Source organism: Erinaceus europaeus, chromosome 21, assembly GCF_950295315.1.
Source record: "Erinaceus europaeus chromosome 21, mEriEur2.1, whole genome shotgun sequence".
NCBI classification, from domain to species: Eukaryota; Metazoa; Chordata; class Mammalia; order Eulipotyphla; family Erinaceidae; genus Erinaceus; species Erinaceus europaeus.
Genome location: NC_080182.1, coordinates 12,903,022 through 12,930,424, shown reverse-complemented (window position 1 = coordinate 12,930,424; position 27,403 = coordinate 12,903,022). Strand labels below are relative to the sequence as shown.

General features: G+C 54.0%; 1 protein-coding gene across 2 annotated transcripts in view; it reads right to left on the bottom strand.

Annotated features, from left to right (window-relative positions):
* Positions 1 to 748: 748 nt before the first annotated feature.
* Positions 749 to 27,403, bottom strand: part of LOC103108677 (E3 ubiquitin-protein ligase PDZRN3-like) — a 78,978-nt gene continuing 52,323 nt past the window's right edge. The window contains exons 4-10 of one of the 2 annotated variants that reach the window (XM_060180422.1): positions 17,949 to 18,181; positions 17,529 to 17,616; positions 4,849 to 4,947; positions 4,235 to 4,297; positions 2,943 to 3,041; positions 2,390 to 2,506; positions 749 to 2,058 (exon numbers count right to left, since the gene is read on the bottom strand). In XM_060180422.1, the coding sequence (XP_060036405.1) occupies positions 817 to 2,058; positions 2,390 to 2,506; positions 2,943 to 3,041; positions 4,235 to 4,297; positions 4,849 to 4,947; positions 17,529 to 17,616; positions 17,949 to 18,181 (1,941 nt within the window). In that variant the 3' untranslated portion in view covers positions 749 to 816. The remainder of the gene's footprint in view (positions 2,059 to 2,389; positions 2,507 to 2,942; positions 3,042 to 4,234; positions 4,298 to 4,848; positions 4,948 to 17,528; positions 17,617 to 17,948; positions 18,182 to 27,403) is intronic. The other variant, XM_060180423.1, reaches the window with a different exon arrangement.

The following is a 27,403-nucleotide window of genomic DNA, read 5'->3' as shown; positions in this document are numbered from 1 at the left end:
ACTCTCAAACATCTCCAATAGAAAATAATAATTTATTTCAACTTCATTTCACTTGGCTTCTCAGCAATGACGACCTGGTGAACTTGCCTGTAAAAATCTATCTCCAGGCTTTCACCACCACAGAGCTCAAGGCGCTGTGCTTTCTCCTAGAGCCTTTATGATTTCTTAGGAACTCCAAACCTTGTTGGCTGGCTTCTGTGTATTCAACGGCCCACTGCACAGAATGGTGGTTAAGAGTCCAAGCCTTGACCTACATAATATATTAATGGTCATTCATTAAAAAGAAAAAACAAACACATTCAGCAAAGCAACATTAGAAAAGAGTCCCTTTAAAATACATCACTGGCAGGTGTGTTTCTGCAGAAAGAAGAGTGCTTAACTTTTTTTTGTATGAATATAACGAATTATTCTGTGAAAGTATGCTTCATAAAATGTCTTCGTTGAAATCTAAACGCTTTGTGTAAAATGGAGCAAGTAAAAAGTACCGTTGCTAGTTGAAACAACACCGGTGTGTAAATACGGCCTTCCAGGCTAGTCCGTGCGCCCCAGGCCCCGTGATGACTGGCAGCTGCTCCAGCCCTGTGCCAGGGCCCTCGATGACCCGCAGCTGCTCCGGCCCTGCACCCGAGGCCCCACGATGACCAGCAGATGCTCCAGCCCTGCACCCAGGGGCCCACAAGGATTTGCAGGTGCTCCAGACCTGCACCCCGGGGCCCCACGGTGACTGGCAGGTGCTCCAGCCCTGCACCCCAGCTGCTGGTCCAGTCCCTGCACCCTAGGCCCCACAATGACCGGCAGCTTCCCTCCACCCCCAGGCTACACTGTGGTCACCGACAGGAAGGCGTTGGACACCCTGGCGCCGTCGGGGGACTTGGTGCCGTGAGCCAGCAGCTCCTGGATGGTCATCCAGTTGTCGAAGATCTTCTTGTTGCGGCGCCGCATCATCTTCTTGTGGCTGAGCTCCAGAATGCTGGCCTCGCCGCGCCCGTCCTGTGCGCGCTGTCCGTCCAGGCGGCTCTGCTGCAGCTGCTCGCGCCGCCGCCGGGCCTCACGAGCGCGCGCCAGGTGCTGCCGCCGCTCCTCCTTGCTCCAGTAGCGGCCCAGCTTGAGCTCGCTGGCCGCGTCGTCGTCCGTGGTCAGCCCGCCCCGCTCCTCGCGGATGCGCAGCGCGCGTTCCCGCAGCAGTCGGTCGCGCACGGGCCTCTTGGTGATGTAGCGCGAACCGTCGCTGCGCACCTTGACCTTCCAGTCGCCGCGCGCGCCCCCGAGCGGGCCGTGCGCGTCCCCGGCCAGGCTGAGCTGGCTCTGCGCGTACTCCACGGCCGCCGTCTGCTGCACCAGCTGCATGTAGCTGCGGTAGCGCTGCGCATGCGCCGGGATATGCGCGCGCCGCGGGGCCGGGGGGCTGGCGGGGCGCGGGGCTCTGGGCGCCGGGGCGGCCGACGGGGCCTGCGCGCCGCGGGGCTGGGGCTGGGGCTGGGGCCGGCGCAGCGAGCCGTCCGGGGAGGTCTCGCGCGCCTGCGGGGTGCTGCGGCAGCTGTCCCCCGAATTGTAGGCGCTCGAGCTGTCCTTGTCGCCCCGCTCCGGGAGCTCGCAGATGTCGGCCAGCGCGGGCCGCGGTGCGGGGCCCCCGCCGGGGGGCGTCCAGGCGTCGCGGGCGCGGTGCGCCTGCACCAGGCTCAGGCACTCCAGCTCGATGCTGCGCAGCTCGGCGTTGAGCAGCTCCAGCTCGCGGTCCACGCTCTCCGCGTCGCTGCGGCCCGCGTCCCCCGCCGTCTCGCACAGGGCGCCCCCGCACTTGAGCTGCAGCAGCTGGCGGAAGCGCTCGCACTCGGCGGCCGGGATACCCAGGTCCTCGGCGTCCGCGCCGTCGGCCAAGGCCTCGGCCCCGGGGCCCAGGTCGCCGCTGCCCAGCGCGTCCCCGCCCGCGGGCTCGGGCTCCGAGCTCTCGTCGTTGCGGGTGCTCTCGTCCGTGCGCCCCACACCGCTGTCCTTCTCGTGCTGCGTGGACAGGATGGTGGCCGTGTCCGTGGTGCCCCCGTCTTCCTCCTGCCTCTTCTGAACACAGGGCGGGGCGAGGGGTCAGGGGGCCCCGAGGGGGAGCCGGTCACGGGGGGGGGGGGGGGGAAGGGGCTGGAAGGGCTGCAGGATAGCAGGGCAGGCGGGGAGGGACCTGGGAGGAGCTATAGAGGTCAAGGGTCTGGGCAGGGGTGGGTGGGCGTGGTGAGGGGGTGGTGGCAGGTAGGGAGGGTTGGGAGTGTGGGTGGTTGGGAGGGCGAGGAGCGAGGGTTGGGGTGTCTGGGGAGGTAGGGGAGGAGAGGGCCCCAACCCCAGGGTCCTGCAGGGGACTGGGAGGGCCCAGCCGAATTCTGCTGGGGAGGGTAGGCACCTGGGACAGCGGGCTGGCCGTGAACTGCATGGCTTGTTGGTGCTGCTCCTCCAGTTCCTCCAGCTGCAGCGCGTCCAGGAAGTCATTCCTGTCATCGTCCAGCCAGCCTTCATCCAGCTGTGGAACACACGGGAGCCTCAGAACAGCTACTCTCCTGATGGGGCTTGGGTGGGCCCTGCAGCCTGGGGAGCATCCCAGCTACGCAGAACCCATGGGCTTTCTTCCTTGTGGACAGAGCACCTGCCCACACTGCCAGCCGTTGGGGCCCAGCTGAGGTCACCTATTGAGCATACAGTCCTCATAGGGTTGTCCACTGGCTGCACACCTGAAGGCCAGGACCCTGGCCAAGCTCTGAGCCTCCAGAAGGGGTGAGGATACTGCCTGCCAGCCCCTCGTCCCCAGAGGCTGAGGTGTGTGTACAGCCCCAGCCCGCGGTACAGGGGCCCCTGTGTGAGAGCTGGGGTCTCTGCAGCCCCCACTTCAGGCTCCGGGTGCAGCCCAACTCTGCCTGCCCAGGACTGGGTCTGAGGCAGCCCTGGGGGGCTGTGGTCACCTGCAGTTCTGGCCTCGCAATCAGGAGGGAGAAATTTCTGTTCTCACTGGTGAGCAGAGCCACGGCCTCCTCACGGTCCTGCACCTCCAGCCCGTTAATCTGGAAACCAAAGTAGGGAGACAGCGCCTGAGACTGTGGCCCCAGAGCTCACAGCTGCAGGTTAAGATGCAGGCTTCCAGGGTTGAACAGTGGTGCACTTGGTTGAGCACACATGTTACCATACACAAGGAAACAGGTTCGAGCCTCTGCTCATCACCTGCATGGGGCAAGCTTCATGAGTGGTGAAACAAGTCTGCAGGTGTCTCTCTTTCTCCCTGTATTTCCCACTCCCTTCTCAATTTCTCTGTCCTATCAACTGAAATAGAAAAAAAATGGCTGCCAGAAGCAATGGCTTTGTCATGCAGGCACCGAGCCCCAGTGATAATCCTGGTGGCAATAAAAACAAAAGCAGGTTTCCAGGGCACAGGGTGGTACTGGGATGTGGGGCAGTGCCAGGAAGCACTCAGAATGGAGCATCCAGGCTTAGCTGGGCCTGACAGGAGCTAACTGGACTGTCCATGGACACTGCCCAGGTCTGGGTCCAAAGAGGAGACGTAAGACCAGAGGGGGGGTGCATGCAGCTGTAGCTGCTTGGGTGGGAGAAGCATCCACTTGGTGCTAAGGGGGTCCTGCCGGCCACTGCGCAGTTCTGGGTGCATTCCCAGGGAACATGAGGTCCTGGTGGGAGGCCTGGCCACCACTATCTTCTGGGAAGATGCAGAAGAGTGGAGAAAGGTCTTGAACTGGGGACTTCAAGCAAGGAAACAGGCACCCTGGGGGCCCCCCTTGCTAGAGAGCCTGGGGTGAGCTGCCGGGCTGCTCAGCTCACATGCTGAGCCTGATATTTAAGGGACTTAATCCTCTTTGCTCCATTTGCCAAATATGTTCCCACCATGAGGACAAGAGCCTTGGAGAATCTCGAGTCAGGGGCCAGATGGTGGTGCACCTGACTGGATGCACACATCGCAGTGCACAAGGACCTGGGTTCAAGCCCCCAGTCGTCAGCTGCAGGGGGAAGCTCACAAGCAGAGAAGCAGTGCTGAAGGTGTTTCTTCTATATTTCTCTTTTCTCTATCCAATAAGTAAAATATTTAAAACAAACAAAAAAGCTTGGGTCATGGGCCTGCAGACACCAGGAAGGGCTACTCAGCTTGCAGGAGCTCTGCCCAGGCGCTAGTACCCCTGCCACAGCACTGCAGCCCTCAGGCGGCCTGTCCCCACCTGGCTGGGGACCCCTGGGTGCCCACACCAACCTGGATGATACGGTCCCCCTCACGGATGCGGCCGTCCTTGGCCGCGATGCTATTCGGATCGATCTGAAAGGAGAAAGAAGGGCCTCAGCGTGGATGGGAGGGAAGCACAGAGAGGCGCACGGCTTACACATAGAGAAGCACTGCTGACACATTCACTCACTCCACACTGCCTGCTTCTCCGCCCATCTGTAGGCCTTGCAGCTAATTTATCTCACAGTCCCACAGGGAGGTGACTGGGTGACAGAGGCTTCTGTGAGCCCCAGGGGTGGTCCCTAGGGTTGAGGGTAGGGGTGCCTTATTGGTGGGGGGCAGCGCAGGAACACGGGCCTGCCTATCTGGCCCCTGGGGGGCAGTGCACAGGGACAGGGAGCTGCCTTGCTGGTTCCTGGGGACGGGGCACAATGCTGCTGCTAGGACACAGGAGGGCACTGGGACATGGGGCTGCCTCGCCGGTCCCTTGGGGAGGGGGACACAGGGACATGGGATGGGAGGAAGCAGAGACACAGGGCTTTCCTGCTGTTCCCTGGAGATGGGCTGTCTCCTGGTAACCAAGGGGGTGGGGGAACAGGTCTCCCAACAGGCCCCTGGGCTCAGGATGGCCCTAGATGGCCTACCTCACTGACATAGATGCCCAGGTCGTCCTCGTCGTCCGTGCGGTAGCACACCGTGAGGCCCAGTTTGTCCTGGCTGTTGAGCCGGAACAGGTCCACCTCCTGGACAGAGACAAGCCAAGAGGGTGAAATGTGATCCCCTCCAGCTCTAACCATGAGGGGATTGATGCCCCAACTCCTGATCCTGTCCACAGAGTTATCCTGAAAGCATGTGCCTCACTGACCCCAGAAGGAAAGCCCCTGGTACTCCCTTCAGCGCCAGGTCTGTGGGGCTGTCAGAGGCCTCACTCGGTGTTTCCACACACAGGCTGTGTTCCAACATGTGCTTGAGGAGACCCTGTCGGCAACAGACCTATGAAGCTGCCCTACCCTCCGCTGCTAGTGGGGACAGAGGACTGGGGGACTAGCATGGCGCACTCTGACCCCAAGACACCTTCCTTGTCAGCTGTGACAGCTCCTGCTGAGGCTCCCAAGTTACTCTCCTGCGGCACCCCTTGGAGATACTCATACTGTAGCACTCAGGCAAATGCTGGGTCACCTATCTCTGAGGGGCAATGATAGCTGAAGCTGCTGGGAGAGTTCTGGCCAGCAGCTGTGCTGGAGGATGGGGAATGTGCCCAGAATGAATTCCTGTTCTCTGACAGCAGCATCTCTACTCACTGTCCTGGGCCCTGTCCCCAGGTGGTTCTGGAGACCTGGTCACTCAGGAGGGTGCAGCTGAATGTTCAGCCCCATCCTCTGGAGAGCACAATGAAGAACTTTCAGAAGGCTATCTTAAGACACCACAATTCCTTTCCTGGGGTATAGCCTAAGGAACTAAACACACCCATCCAAAAAGACCTGTGTATATCTATGCTCACAGCAACACAATTTGTAACAGCCCAAACCTGGACACAACCCAGGTGTTCAGCAACAGATGAGTGGCTGTGGTCTATATACACAATGGAATACTACTCAGCTATTAAAAATGGTGACTTCACCTTCACCTCATCTTGGATGGAGCTGGAAGGAATCATGTGAGATAAACCAGAAAGAGATGAATGAATATGGGATGATCTCACTCATGGAAAGAAGTTGAGAAATAAGAACGGAAGAGGAAACACAAAGCAAAACTTGGGCTGAATTTGGTGTATTGCACCAAAGTAAAGGACTCTGAGGGGAAGGAGGGACTTTCAGGTCCTGGTGCACACTGGTGAAAGAGCACTTCAGTTGGGGGGTGAGGGCATTTTGCAGAAAGCTGAGAAATGTACAAACAACTGTATTTACTGTCAACTGTAAACTATTATTCCCTCAGTTAAAAATTCACAACAGGAAGTACAGTCATGACCATCCCTGAAATTGTTTCTACCTGCAGGAGGAAGCCTCAGAGTTCTCAGTGGGGAGACAGCTACTCGGTGCAACTCAAGAGTTCTCAGTGGGGAGACAGCTACTCGGTGGAACTCAGAGTTCACAGTGGGGAGACAGCTACTCGGTGCAACTCAGAGTTCTCAGTGGGGAGATAGCTATTCGGTGCAACTCAGAGTTCTCAGTGGGGAGATAGCTACTCGGTGCAACTCAGAGGCTAGCTCACAGGCTGGGCAGTGGAGAATAAGTAAATAAATAAGTACTGTTTAACTCATATAAAAACAAGTTCTAGAAATAGCCAAGCAGATTAAAAAAAAGAAAATCCAACTTTATCCCCCATGGGAAACCCAGGCTCCCAGATAAATGCAGGTTCAAAGCAAAAGATCAGGAGAGCTATGAGCCAACGGTGCCCCAAATAGGCAGGAACAGCTGTGGCCAGGTAGGGAGGTTAAGAAGAGACAGGTGGAGATTGTATCCTGATTAAGAATGTAATCTAACCAGAAGCTTCTATGCTGATTAATATCTATGCACCCAAGAGAGAGGAATCAGCAGACGTGAAACAATATTAATGGCACCAAAGAGTGACATTGACAGTAACATGATAATAATCTGGGATCTTAAGGCCCACTCACATGACCACCACAAACAGAAGCCTTCAAGGATGAGCTGCACAGGGTGCCTTAAGACATTTCCATGTGCCACCTTCAACAGCAGAGTGTCTTTGACCTTATTCTGAAGTTCACATAAACATCCTGCAGGGCAGGGTTCGTGCTGGGGCAGAAAACACAGTCCAAAAAACTTATGCAGACTGAAGTCATGCCATCTATTTTTTTTTCTAATCATAGTGCTATAAAACGAGAAATCAGCTACTAAAAGAAAACTGAGAACTTCAAACACGATGAGCATAAGCAGTGTCTTCTCAGGAGCCACTGGATCAGGAAGGCAATCTAAGGAGAAAGAAGAGACTACTAGAGACGAGGGGGTGGAGACGCTTATCAGAAGCGCAGGTGCAGCAAGCGTGGCGCCAAGCAGAGAGCCCGAAGCAATGCAGACCTGCAGCAATAATGAGAAATGTCTCCCACGATTTCATCTCACGTGTGTAGGAACAACTTCATGAGAAGATCAAAGTCAAAAAGCAGAAGGAACAAAATAAGGACAGAGATGGAGTAAGTGAAATAGAAACAAAGCAAGTGAATTTTTCCCCAATTTTTATTTATTTGTATAAAGACAGAAATTGAGAAGGGAGACTTAAGAGGTAGAGCTCACATGCTACCATGTGAAAGGACCTGGGAACACCATATAAAAAGAGAGAGAGAGAGGGTGGGGGGAAAGGGAAACAGAAATCGAGACACCTGCAGCACTGCTTCACCACTAGTGAAGTCTTTTTTCCTGCAGGTGGAAACTGAAGGCTTGAACTTAGTTAGGTCCTTGTGCTTGGTAACATGTACACTCAACTGGGCATGCCACCACCTAGATCCAAGTTTCTCTTTCCCCAAAACAGTGTATTTTGAACTGAGTTCACAAAGAAATATACAAACTCTGAAATAAAAGAAGAGAAATTACAACAGATATCACAGAACTATAAAGGCTCAGAGACCATTATGGACAACTATATATCAATAATCGTGGTAATTTAGAAGGAATGGATGTAGTTTTTTGGAAAATACAAACTACCCAAGACTGAACCAATTAGAAAGAGAAAGCCTAGGTCTCCTTGTGGACAATGAAGCCATGATAAACACTCTCCCCAGGACACCCAAGGAACACAAGTCCAGGAAGGTGGCTTTGCTAGTCAATTCTGCCAAGTCTTTAGTGACGAATGTATGTCTGTTCGCAAACACTTTTTTTTTTTTACATTAAAAAAAATTAGAATAGAGTAAGAGAGGAGAGCACCGGAGCTTCCTTCAGTGTGGTGGCGCCTCACCTGGGTTGTACACATGGTAAACCAAGGCACTAGTCAAGTCAGTTATTTCACCAGTCCTCAAACTCTTCAAAAAAGCTAGAGGTGGGTACTTGTAGACATGCTTTATGAAGCCAACATTATCCTGACACCAAACCAGATAAAGGCATCTTAAGAAAGAAAGACAGAGGCCAGTGGTTTTAATAAACATGCAAAACATCTCAAGGAATACTAGTAAGCGGAATTCAACCATACATTAAAAAGACTGTATGCCGTGCCAAGGGGATTTATTTAGGGTTACAAGAAAGGGTCAATATCTGCAAATCAGCCAACGTGACTGGCCACATCAGCAAGAGAGACCGAAGCCATATTATCATTATCAGTAGATACAGAGAAAGCATCTGACAAGGTTGAACATCCATTTGTGAAAACAACAACAACAAAACAAAACAAAAATTCTGAATAAATGGAGGAGGGAAGGAAACCAAACAGAAACTGTATTACTACAATCACATAATAACTTCTTTTAAAAAAATTTTTATTATCTTTATTTATGTATTGGATAGAGAACATCAGAAATCAAGAGGAAGGGGGAGACAGAGAGGGAAAGAGACAGAGAGACACCTGCAACCCCACTTCCTCACTCGCAAAGCTTTTCCCCTGCAGGTGGGGACCAGGGGCTCGAACCTGGGTCCTTGCACATTGCAACATGTGCGCTCAACCAGGTGCGCCACCACCCAGCCCCTACACAATAACTTCTGACTCAGGGTGAACAATGGAGTCATTCTCTTTACAGTCAAAAACAAGACAAGGATGTTCAGCCTCACCACTTCTACTTAATTTAGTATTTGAGATCTTAACTAGAACCACCTGACAACAGTAAGAAGCAAAAAAAAAAAAAAAGAAAAAAAGAAAAAAAGGGAGTCAGGCAGTAGCACAGCAGGTTAAGTGCACATGGCGCAAAGCGCAAGGGCCGGCTTAAGGATCCCTGTTCACCCCCGGCTCCCCACCTGCAGGGGAGTCGCTTCACAGGCGGTGAAGCAGGTCTGCAGGTGTCTGTCTTCCTCTCCCCCTCTGTCTTCCCCTCCTCTCTCCATTTCTCTCTGTCCTATCTAACAACGACGACATCAATAACAACAACAACAATGAAAAACAAGGGCAAAAAAGGGAAAATAAATAAATAAATAAATATTTTTAAAAATATATTTAAAAAAGAAAAGAAAAAGAAAAAATAATCCAGATTGGAAAGAAAACTATCACTACATGTGATAACAACACATACAAAAAGCTGTAAAGACCCTGAAAATAATAGAAATAATAGATGAATAAATAAATTATTTATTTATTTATTTTTAGTTGTTGCCAGGGTTTCACCTCTTTGGGTCAGCTTTTTATCTTTTTAAAATTATATTTATGTATTTATTTATTGGCTAGAGACAGCCAGAAATTTAGAAGGAAGGGGAAGATAGAGAGTGTGAGAAACTGAGAGACACCTGCAACACTGCTTCACCACTCACAAAGCTTCCCCTGGCAGGTGAGGACTGCAGGGCTTGGACCCAGGTCCTTGTGCATTATAACGTGCACTCAAGTAGGCTTTTTCAAAGAGAAAGGCAGAGATGGAGATGGAGATGGAGATGGAGATGGAGATGGAGGTAGAGAGAGGGAGAGGGAGAGGGAGAGGGAGAGGGAGAGATACTGTAGCCAGTGCCGTGGGGGTCAGTCTTGAACCTGCATGGTAAGGCAGAACACAGGTCAGTGATCTGTCCAGATTTGCTAAGTGAGTGAAGTCAGTAAAATATAAAATCAGTGTACGAGAATCTGTTGTATTACTGGAGAAGAACTAGTGGGTAGATAGTACAATGGTTATACAAAAAGACTCTGATGCTAAAGGAACTGACAGTCCCAGGTTTAATCTCCATATGCCAGAATTGATTAGTACTTTGTCAAAAATAAAAAAAGAAAGAAAGAAAGAAAAGAAAAAAGAAATGAATAACCCCATTTATAGCGCATTGAAAAAAAAACAAACTTCTTATGGCTGGGAAGACTGCATAATGGTTATGCAAATGAGTCTCATGTCTGAGGCTCTGTGGTCCAGGGTTCAATCCCCAGCACCACCATAAGCCAAAGCTGAGCAATACTCTGGTCTCTCTCTTTCACTAAAAATAAATAAATATTTTTTAAAAATGTTCTTATGGATGCTGCGATCAGAGGAGGTGAAAACTTACATAGCCACAGTTCACGTTGCTGTTAAGATAATACAGAACGAAACTCCACGATGGAAAGACAGTCTGTACACACAGAATTAACATCTTTATAACATCCAGTTTTTCCAAAATCACTACACACTCAATGCATTCCCATTTACCTTGGGAGTACATCCAATGCTATTTGCTAAGAAAATAACAACCAAAATACTGAAGTTCACATAGAATACACCCTGATAAGCAAGACGAAAAATGGAGGCATCACGTTACCCAACTTGAAAGCATCACAATGCCAAAGTGACGGTGACGGAAAGCGAGTGCCACCGAAATGCAAACTGACACGTGGGTCAGTGGGACAATGAGATCCCAGAAGCAAGCCCACACGTCAGCTGACAGCAGATTCATCACCAGGGACCCTCACCATGGAAGAAAGAAATTGCTTCAGCAAAGGGTGCTGGGAAACTGAGTGGAGCGGCGGCCACTTGTCGAGAGGGGGAACTGGGTCGCTCTCTCTGACTCCATGCACACACATATTTAAGATGAGATCGGGCATGTTCAGGGTGTATGGCCGTAGCAGACAACAACTTTCAAAGTGAAATAAAGACCTGACGATAGAAAGCACACAGATTATGGTGTGGGTGAAGCATCCCACCATGTCAGGGTGAGAGATGCCTTTGGGTCTTAACCCCAAGGCAGAGGAGCCACAAGCACAAATAACGGGGATCTCTTCACACAGGAAAGCATCTACACACACACACACACACACACACACACACACACACACACACACACACACACAGAACTATCAGAATGCCAAGTTAGCTTTGGAGCGGGAGAACACGTCATAGGTTGGATAAGGGTGTAACATCAGAAGAGCATAAAGAAAGTGCTCAAGATGCTCAACAAATTGTTTGGCTTCGTATGTTAACTCTCTTTTCAATCACCAGGTTCCAGATGCCACCAGGATGCTGGCCAGGCTTCCCTGGATTGAAGACCCCACCAATGTGTCCTGGAGCTCAGCTTCCCCAGAGACACACCCTACTAGGGAAAGAGAGAGGCAGACTGGGAGTATGGACTGACCAGTCAACGCCCATGTTCAGCGGGGAAGCAATTACAGAAGCCAGACCTTCTACCTTCTGCAACCCTCAACGACCCTGGGTCCATGCTCCCAGAGGGCTAGAGAATGGGAAAGCTACTGGGGAGGGGGTGGGATATGGAGATTGGGTGGTGGGAATTGTGTGGAGTTGTACCCCTCCTACCTTATGTTTTTGTTCATTAATCCTTTCTTAAATAAAAAATTTAAAAAAAAAAAAGGACTCAGGAAAGTCAACAATCAAAACACCAACTACAGGGATGGGGAGACAGCATAATGGCTATGCAAACAGACTTTCATGCCTGAGGCTCTGAGGTCTGGGGTTCAATCCCCAGTATCACCTTAAGCCAGAGCTGAGCAGTGCTCTGGTCTCTCTCTGTATATTCTCTCTCTCTCTCTCCCTTTCCCATTAAGACAAAATATTTAAAAAAAAACCCACACAAAACTACATATAGGCAGCAGAGCATCTGAATGACACTTCCCCAAAGAGAATACATAGAGAGCCGGCAGGCACATGAAGGATGCTCATTATCTTCTATTATCAAAAAATGCAGGGGCCCAGGTTAAGCACAGATATTACCGTGTGCAAGGACTTGGGTTCAATCCCCACTCCCCATCTGCAGGGGGGATGCTTCATGAGGGGGGATGTTTTATGAGCGGTGAAGCAGGTTTGCAGGTGGAGGGGTCTCTCTTTCCCTCTCTATCTTCCCCTCCACTCTCAATTTCTCTGTGTCCTATCAGATAAAACAAAAAGATTAAAAAAAAAAAAGGAACACAAAGGCCTCCAGGAGCAGTGGATATGCAGTGTGGACACTGAGTCCCATAAATAACCATGATGGGCATAAAAATAATTTAAAAAATGTAAAAAAACAGGAAGTAAGGAAGAGAGAGAAAAGAACATGTGTGGTGGCGAACCCAGGAGAGTGTATGTTACCATGTGTGAGGACCTAGGTTCAAGTCCCTGGTCCCCACCTACAGGACAGGTTCACAAGCAGTGGAGTAGTGCTCTAGGTATTTCTCCTTCTCTCTGTCTGTCTCCCTCTCTATCTCTCTGTCTCCCTCTCTATCTCTGTCTCCCTCTCTATCTCTCTGTCTCCCTCTCTGTCTCTGTCTCCCTCTCTGTCTCCCTCTCTATCTCTGTCTCCCTCTCTATCTCTCTGTCTCCCTCTCTGTCTCTCTGTCTCCCTCTCTGTCTCTCTGTCTCCCTCTCTGTCTCTGTCTCCCTCTCTGTCTCTCTGTCTCCCTCTCTGTCTCTGTCTCCCTCTCTGTCTCTCTGTCTCCCTCTCTGTCTCTCTGTCTCCCTCTCTGTCTCCCTCTCTATCTGTCTCCCTCTCTATCTGTCTCCTTCTCTATCTCTCTCTGTCTCCCTCTCTGTCTCTGTCTCCCTCTCTGTCTCCCTCTCTATCTCTGTCTCCCTCTCTGTCTCTGTCTCCCTCTCTATCTCTGTCTCCCTCTCTGTCTCTGTCTCCCTCTCTGTCTCTCTGTCTCCCTCTCTGTCTCTCTGTCTCCCTCTCTGTCTCTGTCTCCCTCTCTGTCTCTCTGTCTCCCTCTCTGTCTCTCTGTCTCCCTCTCTGTCTCCCTCTCTATCTGTCTCCCTCTCTATCTGTCTCCTTCTCTATCTCTCTCTGTCTCCCTCTCTGTCTCCCTCTCTATCTCTCTGTCTCCCTCTCTATCTCTCTGTCTCCCTCTCTATCTCTCTATCTCTTTCTGTCTCCCTCTCTATCTCTCTGTCTCTCTATCTCTTTCTGTCTCATCCTCTATCAACAAAAGAATCGGGGAAAGTGGCCATCAGTAATGGTGAAGTCATGAAGGTACCAAACACCAGCGATAACCCTGGTAACCAAAGGGGGAAAAGCCACTCAAAGTGACTGAGCTATCACCTCATGCCTGGGAGTGCAGCTGATGTTAACACAAACAGAAAGAGCAGAGAGAAGGGATGTGGAGAGAAGCTCAGGCCCTCCTGCACTGCTAGGCTGGTGGATGGGAAGCGGCTGCCATGATGGAAAAGGAGAAGCCAGGGCTGAGCAGCCCTGGGACCAGCAGCTTCAAGCCTCATCTCTCTCTGCAGTACAGCAGGGCAGCTCAAACTGCTGCAACCACAGCTGCCAGTGTTCACTGCGTGGCCTTCACCATCGCTGAGAAGGAAGCACAGCAAGAACCCTGGGAAGTGAGTGGGCTGCAGTCTCTCCACAGGGAGATCTTCCTCAGTGCAAGGAAGGTGGAGGGTTCCTACCTGGGACATAACGGGGCTCCCAAGGGGATTGGAATCATAAAGTGAACCAAATCTGAAGAAAGTTGAGTATGGGATGATATCCCTTAAATGTACAAGGTAAGGAAATCAAACAGGAACAGATGAGATGAAATGAAAATAGATGCATGGATGGCTAACAACAAATCTGAGCTCCCCAGACAGAGAGGGCGTGGGCCTACGGGGTGACCTAAGGGTTTTGTTGCTGTTGCTTGCTTGTTTTTCGAAAAATAAATATTGCTGGAAGAACCACGCCTAGCTTGTATGTTGTGCACAGCAGTACATGGGTGAACTGAGCTGCTGAGCAGGACAGAGGCCTAACAGGCTGCCTTTCCTGGGACAGTCCTGTCCCTTTCTAGAACTTCTCACTGCAGGTCTGTAACCAGGTACTACCTGCGCCACTCTCCTTGCCTCTGGATAGAGCCAGCACCCCTCCTGCAGGTCTCAGTCCCCATCTGTGAGGTGGAGAAGGGCCTTGGAGTCACCGGGGTGTGAATAATGCAGCAGCCTGGCGTCACTGGATCGCTGTCCTGTGGCGAGGGTGCAGGTGCACCGCAGGTAAGAACAGATGAAAGTGACACTCGCTCTAGTTACATGAATAGAGGCCTCTTCCCCCTGGGGACTGGAGACCCGTGCTTCCACACTGGCGACTTGAAGCCGAGGACCTGGCTGTGTGCTGAGAGCGTGTATGTGTGTGGGCACAGTTCCTGAAACTCGAGGCCGTCGGCCTGGCCAGCTGGGAACTTTCCTCGGGCCATCCTGCAGCTCCTAACTGCAGGCTGGGCAGCCCTGAGGGGCACACGTGTTATTGAGCCCCATGGAGACTGACTGGGTGCAGTCAGCTGCAGGTCCTATGAGATAGGATCATGGGTGGTGTGAGCTGGAGACAGACAGCAGGAAGTGATTAGGGGTGGGGGCTCCAAGTGGAGTGGAGGTGTGGTGCGCCTGGAGTACCTGTGGATAAGACTGAGCTACATGGGGCTGGGAGAGCCAACTCATGAACACGGAATTTCCAGTGTGAATGCATGGTGACCTCATGTGGACAGTGTGGTAGCCACCACATGGACACTGTGTGGGAGTCACTGTATGGATAGTGTGGAGGTGACTGTGTATGGACAGTTTGGGGGTCATCCTATGTGGACAGTGTGATGGCCATATGTTACGTAGACACAGTAGGTGAAGAAAGGTCTGGGGACAGCAAGTGGATGCCAGATCCTATTCAGGCAACTCTGACTCGAGCCTGGCACCCTGTCGGCGAGAATGTAGCCTGGTTCTGGGTTCGAGGGCCCAGCCCTGGATTTTCCAGGATCCCACAGCACTGCAGGTCTATAGTCACCCGAGTGACCATTCCAAATGTGTGGGGTCCTTTTCTAAAAGTAGCTGTGATTATTCATGGAGAGAAGAGGCAGGCAGACCTGGCATGCTGGTGGTCATGGAACTCTACAGCTTGATAGCTGGATAAGTAGTGGTGGGAGCAGCTCAAAGCTGGATAACTAGAGGTGGGAGCAGCTCACAGCTGGATAACTAGTGGTGGGAGCAGCTCACAGCTGGATAACTAGTGGTGGGAGCAGCTCACAGCTGGATAACTAGTAGTAGGAGAAGCTCACAGCTGGATAACTAGTAGTAGGAGAAGCTCACTAGCTGGATAACTAGTGGTAGGAGAAGCTCACAGCTGGATAACTAGTGGTAGGAGAAGCTCACAGCTGGAACTAGTGGTGAGAGCCACTCACTAGTTGGATAACTAGTGGTAGGAGAAGCTCACAGCTGGATAACTAGTGGTGTGAGCAGCTCACTAGCTTGGTAACTAGCTCACTAGCTTGGTGGGAGCAGCTCAAAGCCAGATAACTAATGGTGGGAGCAGCTCAAAGCCAGATAACTAGTGGTGGGAGCAGCTCACAGCTGGATAACTAGTGGTGGGAGCAGCTCACAGCTGGATAACTAGTGGTGGGAGCAGCTCACAGCTGGATAACTAGTAGTAGGAGAAGCTCACAGCTGGATAACTAGTAGTAGGAGAAGCTCACTAGCTGGATAACTAGTGGTAGGAGAAGCTCACAGCTGGATAACTAGTGGTAGGAGAAGCTCACAGCTGGAACTAGTGGTGAGAGCCACTCACTAGTTGGATAACTAGTGGTAGGAGAAGCTCACAGCTGGATAACTAGTGGTGTGAGCAGCTCACTAGCTTGGTAACTAGCTCACTAGCTTGGTGGGAGCAGCTCAAAGCCAGATAACTAATGGTGGGAGCAGCTCAAAGCCAGATAACTAGTGGTGGGAGCAGCTCACAGCTGGATAACTAGTGGTAGGAGCAGCTCACAGCTGGATAACTAGTGGGGCTTGACGCTGCGGTAAGCCGTGCGCCCACCTGCATTCAGGAAGGCCACCAGTCCGCACAGTGCACAGCACCTGCTTCCAAATGAATGCAACTAGAGTTGCCTCAGGGACACAGAGAACAGCCAGTGCTGGCCAGCTGCACGTGAATGCAAACCTTTCAGTCACCAAGTTGCAGATGCTACTGTGATTCCATCCTGACCTCCGTGGGCAGGAGAACTCACCAATGTGTCCAGGAACCTCACCTCTACAAAGCCCTGCCCCACTAGGGAAAGATAGAAACAGGCTGGGGGCATGGACCGACCTGCTGACATCCATGTCCAGTGAAGAACCAATTACAGAAGTCAGACTTCCCACCTTCTGTACCCCCAAAAGAATTTTGGTCCATCGTCCCAGAGGGGGAGAAATGTTAGGGAAGGATAACTAGAGGGCTCTGAACACCAATTCCATCAGTACCCAGAAAGAGAAGAGGAAAAAAGGAAGGACATTCTGAAGTAGTTATAAGTAGGTATGACTTAGCGAGGAAGAGAAGGCAGGACCACAGAAAAAATGGACAAAGCATAATAATAAAGGAGTTAGACAGATAGTGCTAGAAATAATAGCCCAGATCTGTAATCTTGGGAGAACTACTGCAGTTTCCAATGGAAGGAATGGGGACATCAAAGTCTGGTGGTGGGAACAGTGTGGAACTATACTTGTTATCTTATAGTTTTGTAGATAAATACTAAATCCTATCTATCGGTATTAATTCCTGCCTAGCTGCCTCTAGGTGACTGGAGGACATGACTGTTCTCTGTCCACACACTGGGACACAGCACCCTGACACCCAGGATTAGTCCGTGGGCTGAGGGGAATAGAATGTGATGTTGTCTCCTGACCGGATGGTAACTGTCACCTCCCACACTGGCACTGTCTCACTGTTTCTTGTCCTTCAAGTGCAGGGACTGGAAGCTTAAGGAAAGACACTGTGTGCTTTGAAAACACACTGAAAGTGAAACAGATGTTCCCACAATGCATGTAAATAAAGCTAGGCCTTTCTCTATTTTCTGTCGCTACCACAGGACGCCTTGTGAATATGATATTCCTCTAAATATCTGAAAGCACAGGTGCCATCACACCACACCTTGGAGTCTAAAGGTATACTTGGCCTCAAACAGAACTGAACAGGGAGTGTTCTGTGAAGCCAAGACCTAGAGCAGACTCACACCTGTCTCTAGGTGAGTTCCTGTCAGGAACCGATGTTCCACCAGGAGCTGATGTCACACATGTCTCCAGGTGAAGTCTGGTCTCTGATGTCATGCCTTCTCTAAGTGAGTTTCTGTCAGGAGCTGATGTCACACCTGCGTCTAGTTGAGTGTCGCCTCTGCTCTCTGATTCACACCTGTCTCTAGGTGAGTCTGATCTATAACTCACACCCATCTCTAGGTGAGTCTCTGCTCTCTAGTTTATACCCGTCTGTCTCTGTGAGTCTTGGCCAGGAGCCACTCTGCCCTGCAGGTGGGGAAGTGGTTGTCAGTGAGATTTCAGCAGACATGCTAGAAGATGCCTTGGGTGAAGGGCCCCTCCTACCTCCAGCTCCAACTCCTCTCTCTCCAGGTCATGTGGCAGGCCGCCCAAGTAGTCACTGGGGTCGTAGAACTCAGGGGCCGAGGGATGCCTAGAAGAGAGACACTTGGTCAGGTCCAGTGCCTGTTGTTCCCACACCCCTCTGGGTGAGCATCCCTTACCCTGAGTCCAGGAGGACTGAAAGCTGGGGGCTTTTTTGCTGCCTGTGACCCCACCCCAAGTTGGACTGTGACACTGACATCAATGTCACTCATCTACCCCCAAATGGCTGCACTTAATTCTGGGACAAAAGAAGCCAGGACTGCACCTGGTACAGAACAGGGTGCCCTGCCACGTGACCACACACACATACAGACACACCCCCTTGGCTCAGACCCCCCCCCCCCACACACACACACACACAGCTGACTACAGCTGACTTACTCCTCAGGCAGGAGGTAGGGGCCCAGGCTGGGCAGCTTGCTGAGGGCCAGCAGGTACTGGAAGCTGATGTCTGTCTGGGTGCCGGCGTCCACCAGCAGCCGCCCCGTAGGGGGCAGGGGCATCCTGGCATGGGGTGTCCTCCTTAGCACCTGCACCACGATGGGCTCTGTGGCCGTCTTGAAGGCCTCCACAGCCTGCTCATGTGTGGCTCGAGACAGGTCCCTGCCGTTGACCTGGAGAGAGGAAGAGGGCAGGGCTACTGCAGCAGAAGCAAATGGGCGCTGGCGCCAGTGTTAGCTACTGTGGTCAGCACCCTACCTGGGGCATCCCAGAACGGCAAGAGACAGGGGGCAGAGACAGCGCTAGACTGCTGACACTGCAGAAGTCTGATCTCTGAACCCTCCCTCCCATGTGGTCTATGGTCTAGAACAGTTGGGATATTGTGCAGATGCGGTCACATTCACCATGTTGTCCCCTGAGGGTATTGTCAGTTCCTGAGAGAGTTGAAATTCTATTCCCGGAGTACCTTGTTCCACCATGTTGTCCCCTCAGGGTATTGTCAATTCCCTGAGAAACCCTATTCCTGGAGTGCTTTGTTTCCTAGCCAATCCTGTTCCGACTTGTCACTTCTGGAATTTCTCCCATAAAAGCCCTTCTGCTTCTGCCCCCCCTTTTTGCCCCTTTTCACCTGGGCGACCTCTGGATGCAGAGAAGGGTTGCTGCGCATTTTGCTAGCTCCACATGGCTCGAACCGCTGCGCTCTCACCCAACTCTGAGGTACCCGCGAGAATAAAGATTTGTATCCCCTCTCTGCTCCGATCCCTTCTCTCTCCCCCGAGATGCAGCCCAACAAAGAACCTTCTCTCAACCCACTCCCTGTAGGGTCTCTGATCTAATGCCTTCTGTGCCATGGGACCTCATGAAGAGAGAGGGACAGAGAGACCACCCCCACCCATGGTGGGAGGCAGGTCTCTGACTCAGCTATAGAAGCTGTTGCAATGATTGTGGTGATCACATGGTAGTATGATCACATGTGTATTTTCCCAGTTGTGCAGTGACAAAGCTCTTTTAATGGAAGTCACAGGAAGTTTTTTTTTTTTTTTTTTTATCGTGGGGGGCTTGGGGCCAGCACTACATATCCACCACATCTAGCAGCCACTTTTTCCTTTTTAAAATAAAATATTTGCTTTCATTTTATTTGATAGGACAAAGAGAAATTGTGACAAGAAAGGGGAGATTGAGAAGGAGAGAAAAAGACACCTGCAAACCTGCTTCATTGCTGAAGGTGGAGAGCCAGGGCTTGAACCTAGGTCCTTGACTACGGTAATGAGTGCACTCAACCAGTCAGTGTGTCACAATCTGGCCCTGGAAGTTGTATTTTGACATTGCTCAGAGAGTTGAGCATTACAGAACCAAGGTGCATGCCAGAATGCCCAGAGGCTGCAGGTTTAATCCCTGGAACTACCTTGGCCATAGCTGAGTTGGTGCTCTGGTTCCCTCTCACAAAAATATGCAAACAAATCGATCTCACTAAAGCTAAATGCACCTGTCTGCTTTTCTTTGGAAAGTTCACTGAAAAGGCTAAGGGATGCTACAGGTGATAATGGGTGAGCAAGCACAACTGAGTTATGTCCCCAGCTGCTGTCACCACACCCCACAACCCTGTCCTCACACCACACAGCCCTGCACTAACTCTAACCCTAACCCCACATCCCACAGCCCTGTCCACACACCCCACAGCCCTGTACCCACACCCCACAGCCATGTCCCCACACCCCACAGCCCGGTCCTCACACCCCACAGCCCTGTCCCCACACCCCACAGCCATGTCCACACACCCCACAGCCCGCTCCCCACACCCCACAGCCCTGTCCCGACACCCCACAGCCTGGTCCCGACACCCCAAAGCCCCGTCCCCACACCCCACAGCCCTGTCGTCAACCCCACAGCCCTGTCCCTACAGCCCTGTCCACACACCCCACAGCCCTGTCCCCACACCCCACAGCCCTGTAACCACACACCACAGCCCAGTCCTCACACCCCACAGCCCTGTCCCCACAGCCCTGTCCCCACACCCCACAGCCTTGTCCACACACCCCACAGCCCTGTCCCCACACCACACAGCTCTGTCCCCACACCCCACAGCCCTGTCCCCACACCCCACAGACCTGTCTCCACACCCCACAACCCTGTCCCTACACCCCACAGCCCTGTCCACACACACCACAGCCCTGTCCCCACACCCCACAACCGTCCCCACACCCCAAAGCCCAGTCCTCACACACCACAACCCTGTCCCTACACCCCACAGCCCTGTCCCCACAGCCCTATATAAACACCCCATAGCCCTGTCCCCACACCCCACAGTCCTATCCCCACACCCCACAGCCCTGTCCCCACACCCCACAGCTCTGTCCTCACATCCCACAACCCTGTCCCTACACCCCACAGCCCTGTCCACACACACCACAGCCCTGTCCACACACATCACAGCCCTGTCCACACACACACCACAGCCCTGTACCCACAACCAAAATCCCTGTCCCATATCCCCACAGCGCTGTCCCCACACCCCACAGCCCTGTCCCTACATCCCCACAGCCCTGTCCTCACACCCCACAGGACTGTCCCACACACCACAGCCCTGTCCTAACACCTCACAGCCCTGTCCCCACAGCCCTGTCCCCACATCCCCACAGCCCTGTCCCCACATCCCCACAGCCCTGTCCCCACATCCCTACAGCCCTGTCCCCACAGCCCTGTCCCCACACCCTATACAGCACCCCTTAGATGAGGGTCCTCTTATGGTCCCTCACATTTGTCCCTCACATGTGTGTGATGTGTGTTTTATCATTTGCCCACAAGCCAAAAGGATCACTGAAGCTTAGCCTTTCCTCCCTGCTGAGGGCTGGTCTCCCCCCTTAGGAGATAAGCACAGGACAGAGGCTTTCTCTCCAGATCTCCCCAGGACCCTCTGGACTGCCCCCCGAGGCAGCAAGCGTGTAGAGAAAGGTAGTCTCTCAGCTCTGCTTTCCCAGAGGCACTGCCAGCAGACCCTCCCGTGCTGATTCACAACGGGCCCTCAGGAGACCATCCAGGACTGAGCCCTGAGCTAACCTTGCCCTTGGCAGGTGCTGTTACTGCAGTGGCTCCTGCCAGCAGCTGCTGGCAGTCTGTGCCAGAGTGAGCCCACATCAGACCACATGGATGCAGGGACAGCGGGGGAGTGTGTGTGGGAGCTCTTCCTGCAGTCCCCAGACGATTAAGAGAAGAATCGACCCAGGGAGCTCAGTCTCCACACCCGGTACTCACAGAATGGATCTAGGCAGTAGCTCCCACATCCTGTGGCCCCACTGCTGGTCTCTCTCACACCCCTGGGTGCCCACCTATGACGGGTCCTCTGCTAAGAGCACCAGTGGGTCCTTCCTTCCCAGCCTTGGGCCCAAGGCTACAGCTTCCAGACAGCCGCCCTGCCTTCCCCACCCCCTCACCCTGCTAGTGACTTTTGGGACTACAAGCTGCTGACCGCTGGGGAGGAGCTGCTGGAGGAGCACTGAGCACTGAGTACTGAGGCAGGTGTGAGGGTGGTGTCCCTGCCCACAGCATGAGCCCTCTGCAGGGGCTGTGTGGGCCTGGGCCATCCTGGGAGCATTCCCTGGGGAGCACACTGGGAGCACACTGGGGGTAACCTGGACCATCTTGGGAGCACCCTGGTTCATCCTGGGAGTGTGCAGTGAGCGGGGAGGAGGGACGGGGAGCAGGGGCGTTGAGGACGTGCTGAGTCAAGACCCACACTCCAGCCTCTCCACTTGTTCATGTCTGTGTGGAGGACCTGGACTTGTCTAAGCCCAAGATATCCTGCAGACCCTCTAAGCCCAAGATATCCTGCAGGTAAAGAAAGAGGGGATAGGGTAGTAATGGTCTGGGGTGGGGTAGGCTGACCACTCCCGACATATTCAGGGGCTCTTCAGAAATAGCAAGGAGCACCTTCATGTGGGTGGGGGCTCCTGTCAGCTCCTCCAATGGGGCTGATGCTGGTCTCTCTGCCATGGCAGATTCTAGAGGGCAGAACTGCTGTGGGTCTTCAAGGAGAGAGGCTGTGTGTGTAGGGAGGAAGGCTGGGTGTGCAGGGAGGGAGGCTGTGTGTGCAGGGAGGGAGGCTGTGTGTGCAGGGAGGGAGGCTGGGTGTGCAGGGAGGAAGGCTGTGTGTGCAGGGAGGAAGGCTGTGTGTGCAGGGAGGGAGGCTGTGTGTGCAGGGAGGGAGGCTGGGTGTGCAGGGAGAGAGGCTGGGTGTGCAGGGAGGGAGGCTGTGTGTGCAGGGAGGCTGTGTGTGCAGGGAGGCTGTGTGTGCAGGGAGGGAGGCTGTGTGTGCAGGGAGGGAGGCTGGGTGTGCAGGGAGGGAGGCTGGGTGTGCAGGGAGGGAGGCTGTGTGTGCAGGGAGGCTGTGTGTGCAGGGAGGGAGGCTGTGTGTGCAGGGAGGGAGGCTGTGTGTGCAGGGAGGGAGGCTGTGTGTGCAGGGAGGCTGTGTGTGCAGGGAGGGAGGCTGTGTGTGCAGGGAGGGAGGCTGTGTGTGCAGGGAGGGAGGCTGTGTGTCCAGGGAGGGAGGCTGGGTGTGCAGGGAGGGAGGCTGTGTGTGCAGGGAGGGAGGCTGGGTGTGCAGGGAGGGAGGCTGTGTGTGCAGGGAGGGAGGCTGGGTGTGCAGGGAGGGAGGCAGGTTCTGTAGGGAGGGAGGCTGGGTGTGCAGGGAGGGAGGCAGGTTCTGTAGGGAGGGAGGCTGTGTGTGCAGGGAGGGAGGCTGGGTGTGCAGGGAGGGAGGCAGGTTCTGTAGGGAGGGAGGCTGGGTGTGCAGGGAGGGAGGCAGGTTCTGTAGGGAGGGAGGCTGTGTGTGCAGGGAGGGAGGCTGGGTGTGCAAGGAGGGAGGCAGGTTCTGTAGGGAGGGAGGCTGGGTGTGCAGGGAAGGAGGCAGGTTCTCTAGGGAGGGAGGCTGTGTGTGCAGGGAGGGAGGCTGTGTGTGCAGGGAGGCTGTGTGTGCAGGGAGGGAGGCTGTGTGTGCAGGGAGGGAGGCTGTGTGTGCAGGGAGGGAGGCTGGGTATGCAGGGAGGGAGGCTGTGTGTGCAGGGAGGGAGGCTGTGTGTGCAGGGAGGGAGGCTGTGTGTGCAGGGAGGGAGGCTGTGTGTGCAGGGAGGGAGGCTGTGTGTGCAGGGAGGCTGTGTGTGCAGGGAGGGAGGCTGTGTGTGCAGGGAGGGAGGCTGTGTGTGCAGGGAGGGAGGCTGTGTGTCCAGGGAGGGAGGCTGGGTGTGCAGGGAGGGAGGCTGTGTGTGCAGGGAGGGAGGCTGGGTGTGCAGGGAGGGAGGCTGTGTGTGCAGGGAGGGAGGCTGGGTGTGCAGGGAGGGAGGCAGGTTCTGTAGGGAGGGAGGCTGGGTGTGCAGGGAGGGAGGCAGGTTCTGTAGGGAGGGAGGCTGTGTGTGCAGGGAGGGAGGCTGGGTGTGCAAGGAGGGAGGCAGGTTCTGTAGGGAGGGAGGCTGGGTGTGCAGGGAAGGAGGCAGGTTCTGTAGGGAGGGAGGCTGTGTGTGCAGGGAGGGAGGCTGGGTGTGCAGGGAGGGAGGCAGGTTCTGTAGGGAGGGAGGCTGGGTGTGCAGGGAAGGAGGCAGGTTCTCTAGGGAGGGAGGCTGTGTGTGCAGGGAGGGAGGCTGTGTGTGCAGGGAGGCTGTGTGTGCAGGGAGGGAGGCTGTGTGTGCAGGGAGGGAGGCTGTGTGTGCAGGGAGGGAGGCTGTGTGTGCAGGGAGGGAGGCTGGGTATGCAGGGAGGGAGGCTGTGTGTGCAGGGAGGGAGGCTGTGTGTGCAGGGAGGGAGGCTGTGTGTGCAGGGAGGGAGGCTGGGTGTGCAGCGAGGGAGGCTGGGTGTGCAGGGAGGGAGGCTGGGTGTGCAGGGAGGGAGGCTGGGTGTGCAGGGAGGGAGGCAGGTTCTGTAGGGAGGGAGGCTGTGTGTGCAGGGAGGGAGGCTGTGTGTGCAGGGAGGGAGGCTGGGTGTGCAGGGAGGGAGGCAGGTTCTGTAGGGAGGGAAGCCAGGTCAAGCCAAGCTCCAGAGTTGGGGACAGCGGGGGCTGCATCAGCCATGTCTCCTGGAACCAGTCTCCTCTGGCCTGGCCAGAAGTCAGAGACAACACTGTGTGGTCTCTCCTGCCCGCCCCTGCGGGGCAGGTGTAACCCCAAACGGACTGTGAGGTCAGCACCCGGCCTCAGCCTTTCCCCACTTGCTGGGGGGCTGAGTCACAACCCCCTGCCCAAGAGCTCGCCCCCCCTCCCCCCTGCAGCCAGTGGTGGAGCCTCAGGAGTCCAGGCAGGGTAGGAGCCGGGTGTGGGTGTAAGGATGTAATTACCCCTCTGGTTTCCTAATCTGCCCAGTGTGTGCTTCATGAGGTCACTACACGCTTCAAGGCGACACTAACTTTTTGCCCCTGCCCAGGAAGGAAGAGAGAGTGGGGTCCACAAGCCCAGGTCCCTACAGGTGGGTGCCCAGAGGGTCTGCACCGTGCAAGGCTCCTTCCCCTCTTATGGCTACTCCCTTCTTCTTCTAGCGTTTGCCATGGCTACTCCCTGCGATGCACTGACATGGCCAGGCTCCTGTCCAGCTGTCCGTGGGGACACAGCCCGGCCACACACCTTCCTGATGAGCTAGGAGCACTGTGTCCTGTGGAGAGGGCAGTGAGAGAGGGCACCCTCTGCCCCGCCAGCCTCGTGCCATGTCATCTGGGACACCATCACACAGACACTCCCTGCTAAGGACCCAGAAGATCCTGCTCTTCCTGGATCAGCATTACAGAGGGGACAGGTGACAGTGCTGTCACAGCCCCACTGATTCCCCCAGACACGTCTGGCTGGGGCAGAGCAGACTGCAGTGTTAACTCACCCAATGGAGCAGATATGTGGCACCAAGACCCCGCAAATGAAATGTTTGGGAACAAGAAATGCTGATTGCAAACTCTGCCTTTATTGTCAATTAAATGCCTAAATCACTCACCTGCAGCACACCCCTCCACCCCGCCCAGGTGCAATTACAGTGGAGACCTAATCAGCCCGTCTCCACAGACTTCACGCAGAGACATTAACACGGCAGGGGTAGGGAAGGTGGGCCTCCAGCTCCCAGCAGGGGAGGGTGCAGGCAGGCAGCTACTCCCGCTCCACTTCCAGCTCCTAGTACTGCAATCGTGTCTTTCCAATGACACGAGTGAGTGATACGAGGCCATGGGCACTCACAACTTTGTGGGGGGTGGGATGTCTGTCCATCCTGTCCTGCCCCCCTCTCCTTGGGCACCTGCTCAGGCAGTGCAGTGACAAGGGGGGCAGCAGAGGAGGTGAGCTGATAGGGCTGAGCTGCTCTCCTGGGCCTGTCAGTGAGAAAGGAGCCAGGAGAGGAGGTGCAGCCTGAGGGTGGTGAAGGGACTTGCACATTGTGTATCCGACTAAGGGGTGACCGCCAAGTCACTGTGGACCTCATATAACAAGAGAACCCCAAACAGCCTGCCTAGGGCAGGGAGAGGATCTGCCAGACGTGCTCCAAAGAAGACACTTGAGTGACCCACTAGCCCATGAAAATATGCCCAGCATCTCTGTCAGGGACACACAAATGAAAACCACAGGTAATGTTGCCCAGGAGGAAGGCTGTGGCCCCATGACAGGAAGCTGGGGAGGGAGACGTGGGGAGGGAGTGGGGAGGAGGGGGCACATGACTGGAGGGGAGCACACAGGTGCAGCCTTGACGAAAGCAGTGTGGAGAGGCCTCCACGATCTAACACCACACACGCCTGACCATCCAGTTACCCCACTTCCGAGAGTCACCCCAACACAAGCATGAGCTGGAAGAGCAGTCTGTACCCCATGTCCATGGCCACACTGTTCACAATGGCCAAGAGCTGGAAAGACACCAACTCAGGGCCCAGCACCAGTAACTGAGCACCAACCCAGCACCCAGCACCAGTGACTAGACCCCCAACCCAGCATTCAGCACCAATGAGTGGACACCAACCAAGCACCCATCACTAGTAATTGGACACCAACCCAACATTTAGCACCATGGACTGGACACCAAACCAGCACCCCTCACTAATAACTGGACACCAAGTCAGCATTCAGCACCAGTGACTGGACACTAACCCAGCACCCAGCACCAATGACTAGACACCAAGCCAGCACTCAGCATCAGTGACTGGAGGGCAACTGAGCATCCAGCACCAGTGACTGGATCATAATCCAGTGCTTGCACCTGGATTCCCAGCCATGAGAACAGACTTGTTATGAGGTGCTAATGTGATTTTTAACCCGGCCTACCATAAATTATGCCCCTAGCTAAAACCCAACTTTTATAGGATCTGTTTAATTAAATACCATACCAGGCAGTGATTTCCCTCTGTAAAATATCACACCTATGTTTTCAAACTAATTAAAACTTGGGTTCCACTGGAAGCCAAAAGGGTCATAAACGCTACTCTGGAAAGTAAAGTTTCAAGCTCTGATTTAGCTGGGCTATAAAAAATTGCTTTTCTTTTTTCCACTCAGGAGGCTCCTGCCTATCTTAATTTACTTAGAATTTACTGCCTGCTCTAGGCCGCCATAAAGGGAAGGCCACTTCTCTGCTCTGCAGGCATGGTGACAAGGGGAGCAAGGTCACATCCTTGCTCCCCTTGTCCCCTGTCCAGGTGTGTGTGAGCAGACACTGGGCACATGAGGTCCCGGTGTAGTTAGTACTCACACCTGTGTACAGAGCAGGCCCCGAGGCAGGAGAAAAGCTCCCAGTGAACCAGAGGTAAAGCAACGTCCTCTGGCTGCGGAGTGCCAGAGACAGGTGTGAACTGAGGCCCTAAGTCATGACCCTCCACACAGAGTCAGGGGGCAGTTTCCCGCCCCCGCCCTGAAGCACAGGGCAGGTGGTGACAGGTGAGGGTGAAGAGCAAGAAGGTTCGGTGTAGTCAGGTGAGACCACCACTAAGCGAGATGCACAAAGGCTCACTGTGTATGCCGGTGGCTGCAGGTGCACTCACCCTTGTGAACTCAGTCAGCTGCCCTCTGCCTCTCTGAGGGCTCCAAGCTGCAGGAACAGAGGGGAGGGCACGCTAGGACTGGACTTTCACCAGCTCAGCCTCTTTCCTACCCTCCTTGATCGCTGGGGGCTGAGACAGTGTCCCATTGCTTCCTCCTTCCAAATCCTACCTTGTCCCCAACCTGTCAAATGCCAGCATGTCCTGCACACATTCTGGGATCCCGGGGATGCCACGTGCAACAGCTCTGCTAAGGACACCTTCCCGGTCTGCTGCTGACACAAACATCCTGCCTGTGACATTATGAGCCCCTGCCCACCAGGGAGCCGGCCAGGAAAGAATGTTTTGAGAGCTGCCCGTGACTCCTCAGGCCTGCACCATGTCCTGGCCAAAGCACCCCGGAGCTCTCCCACCTGTCCTT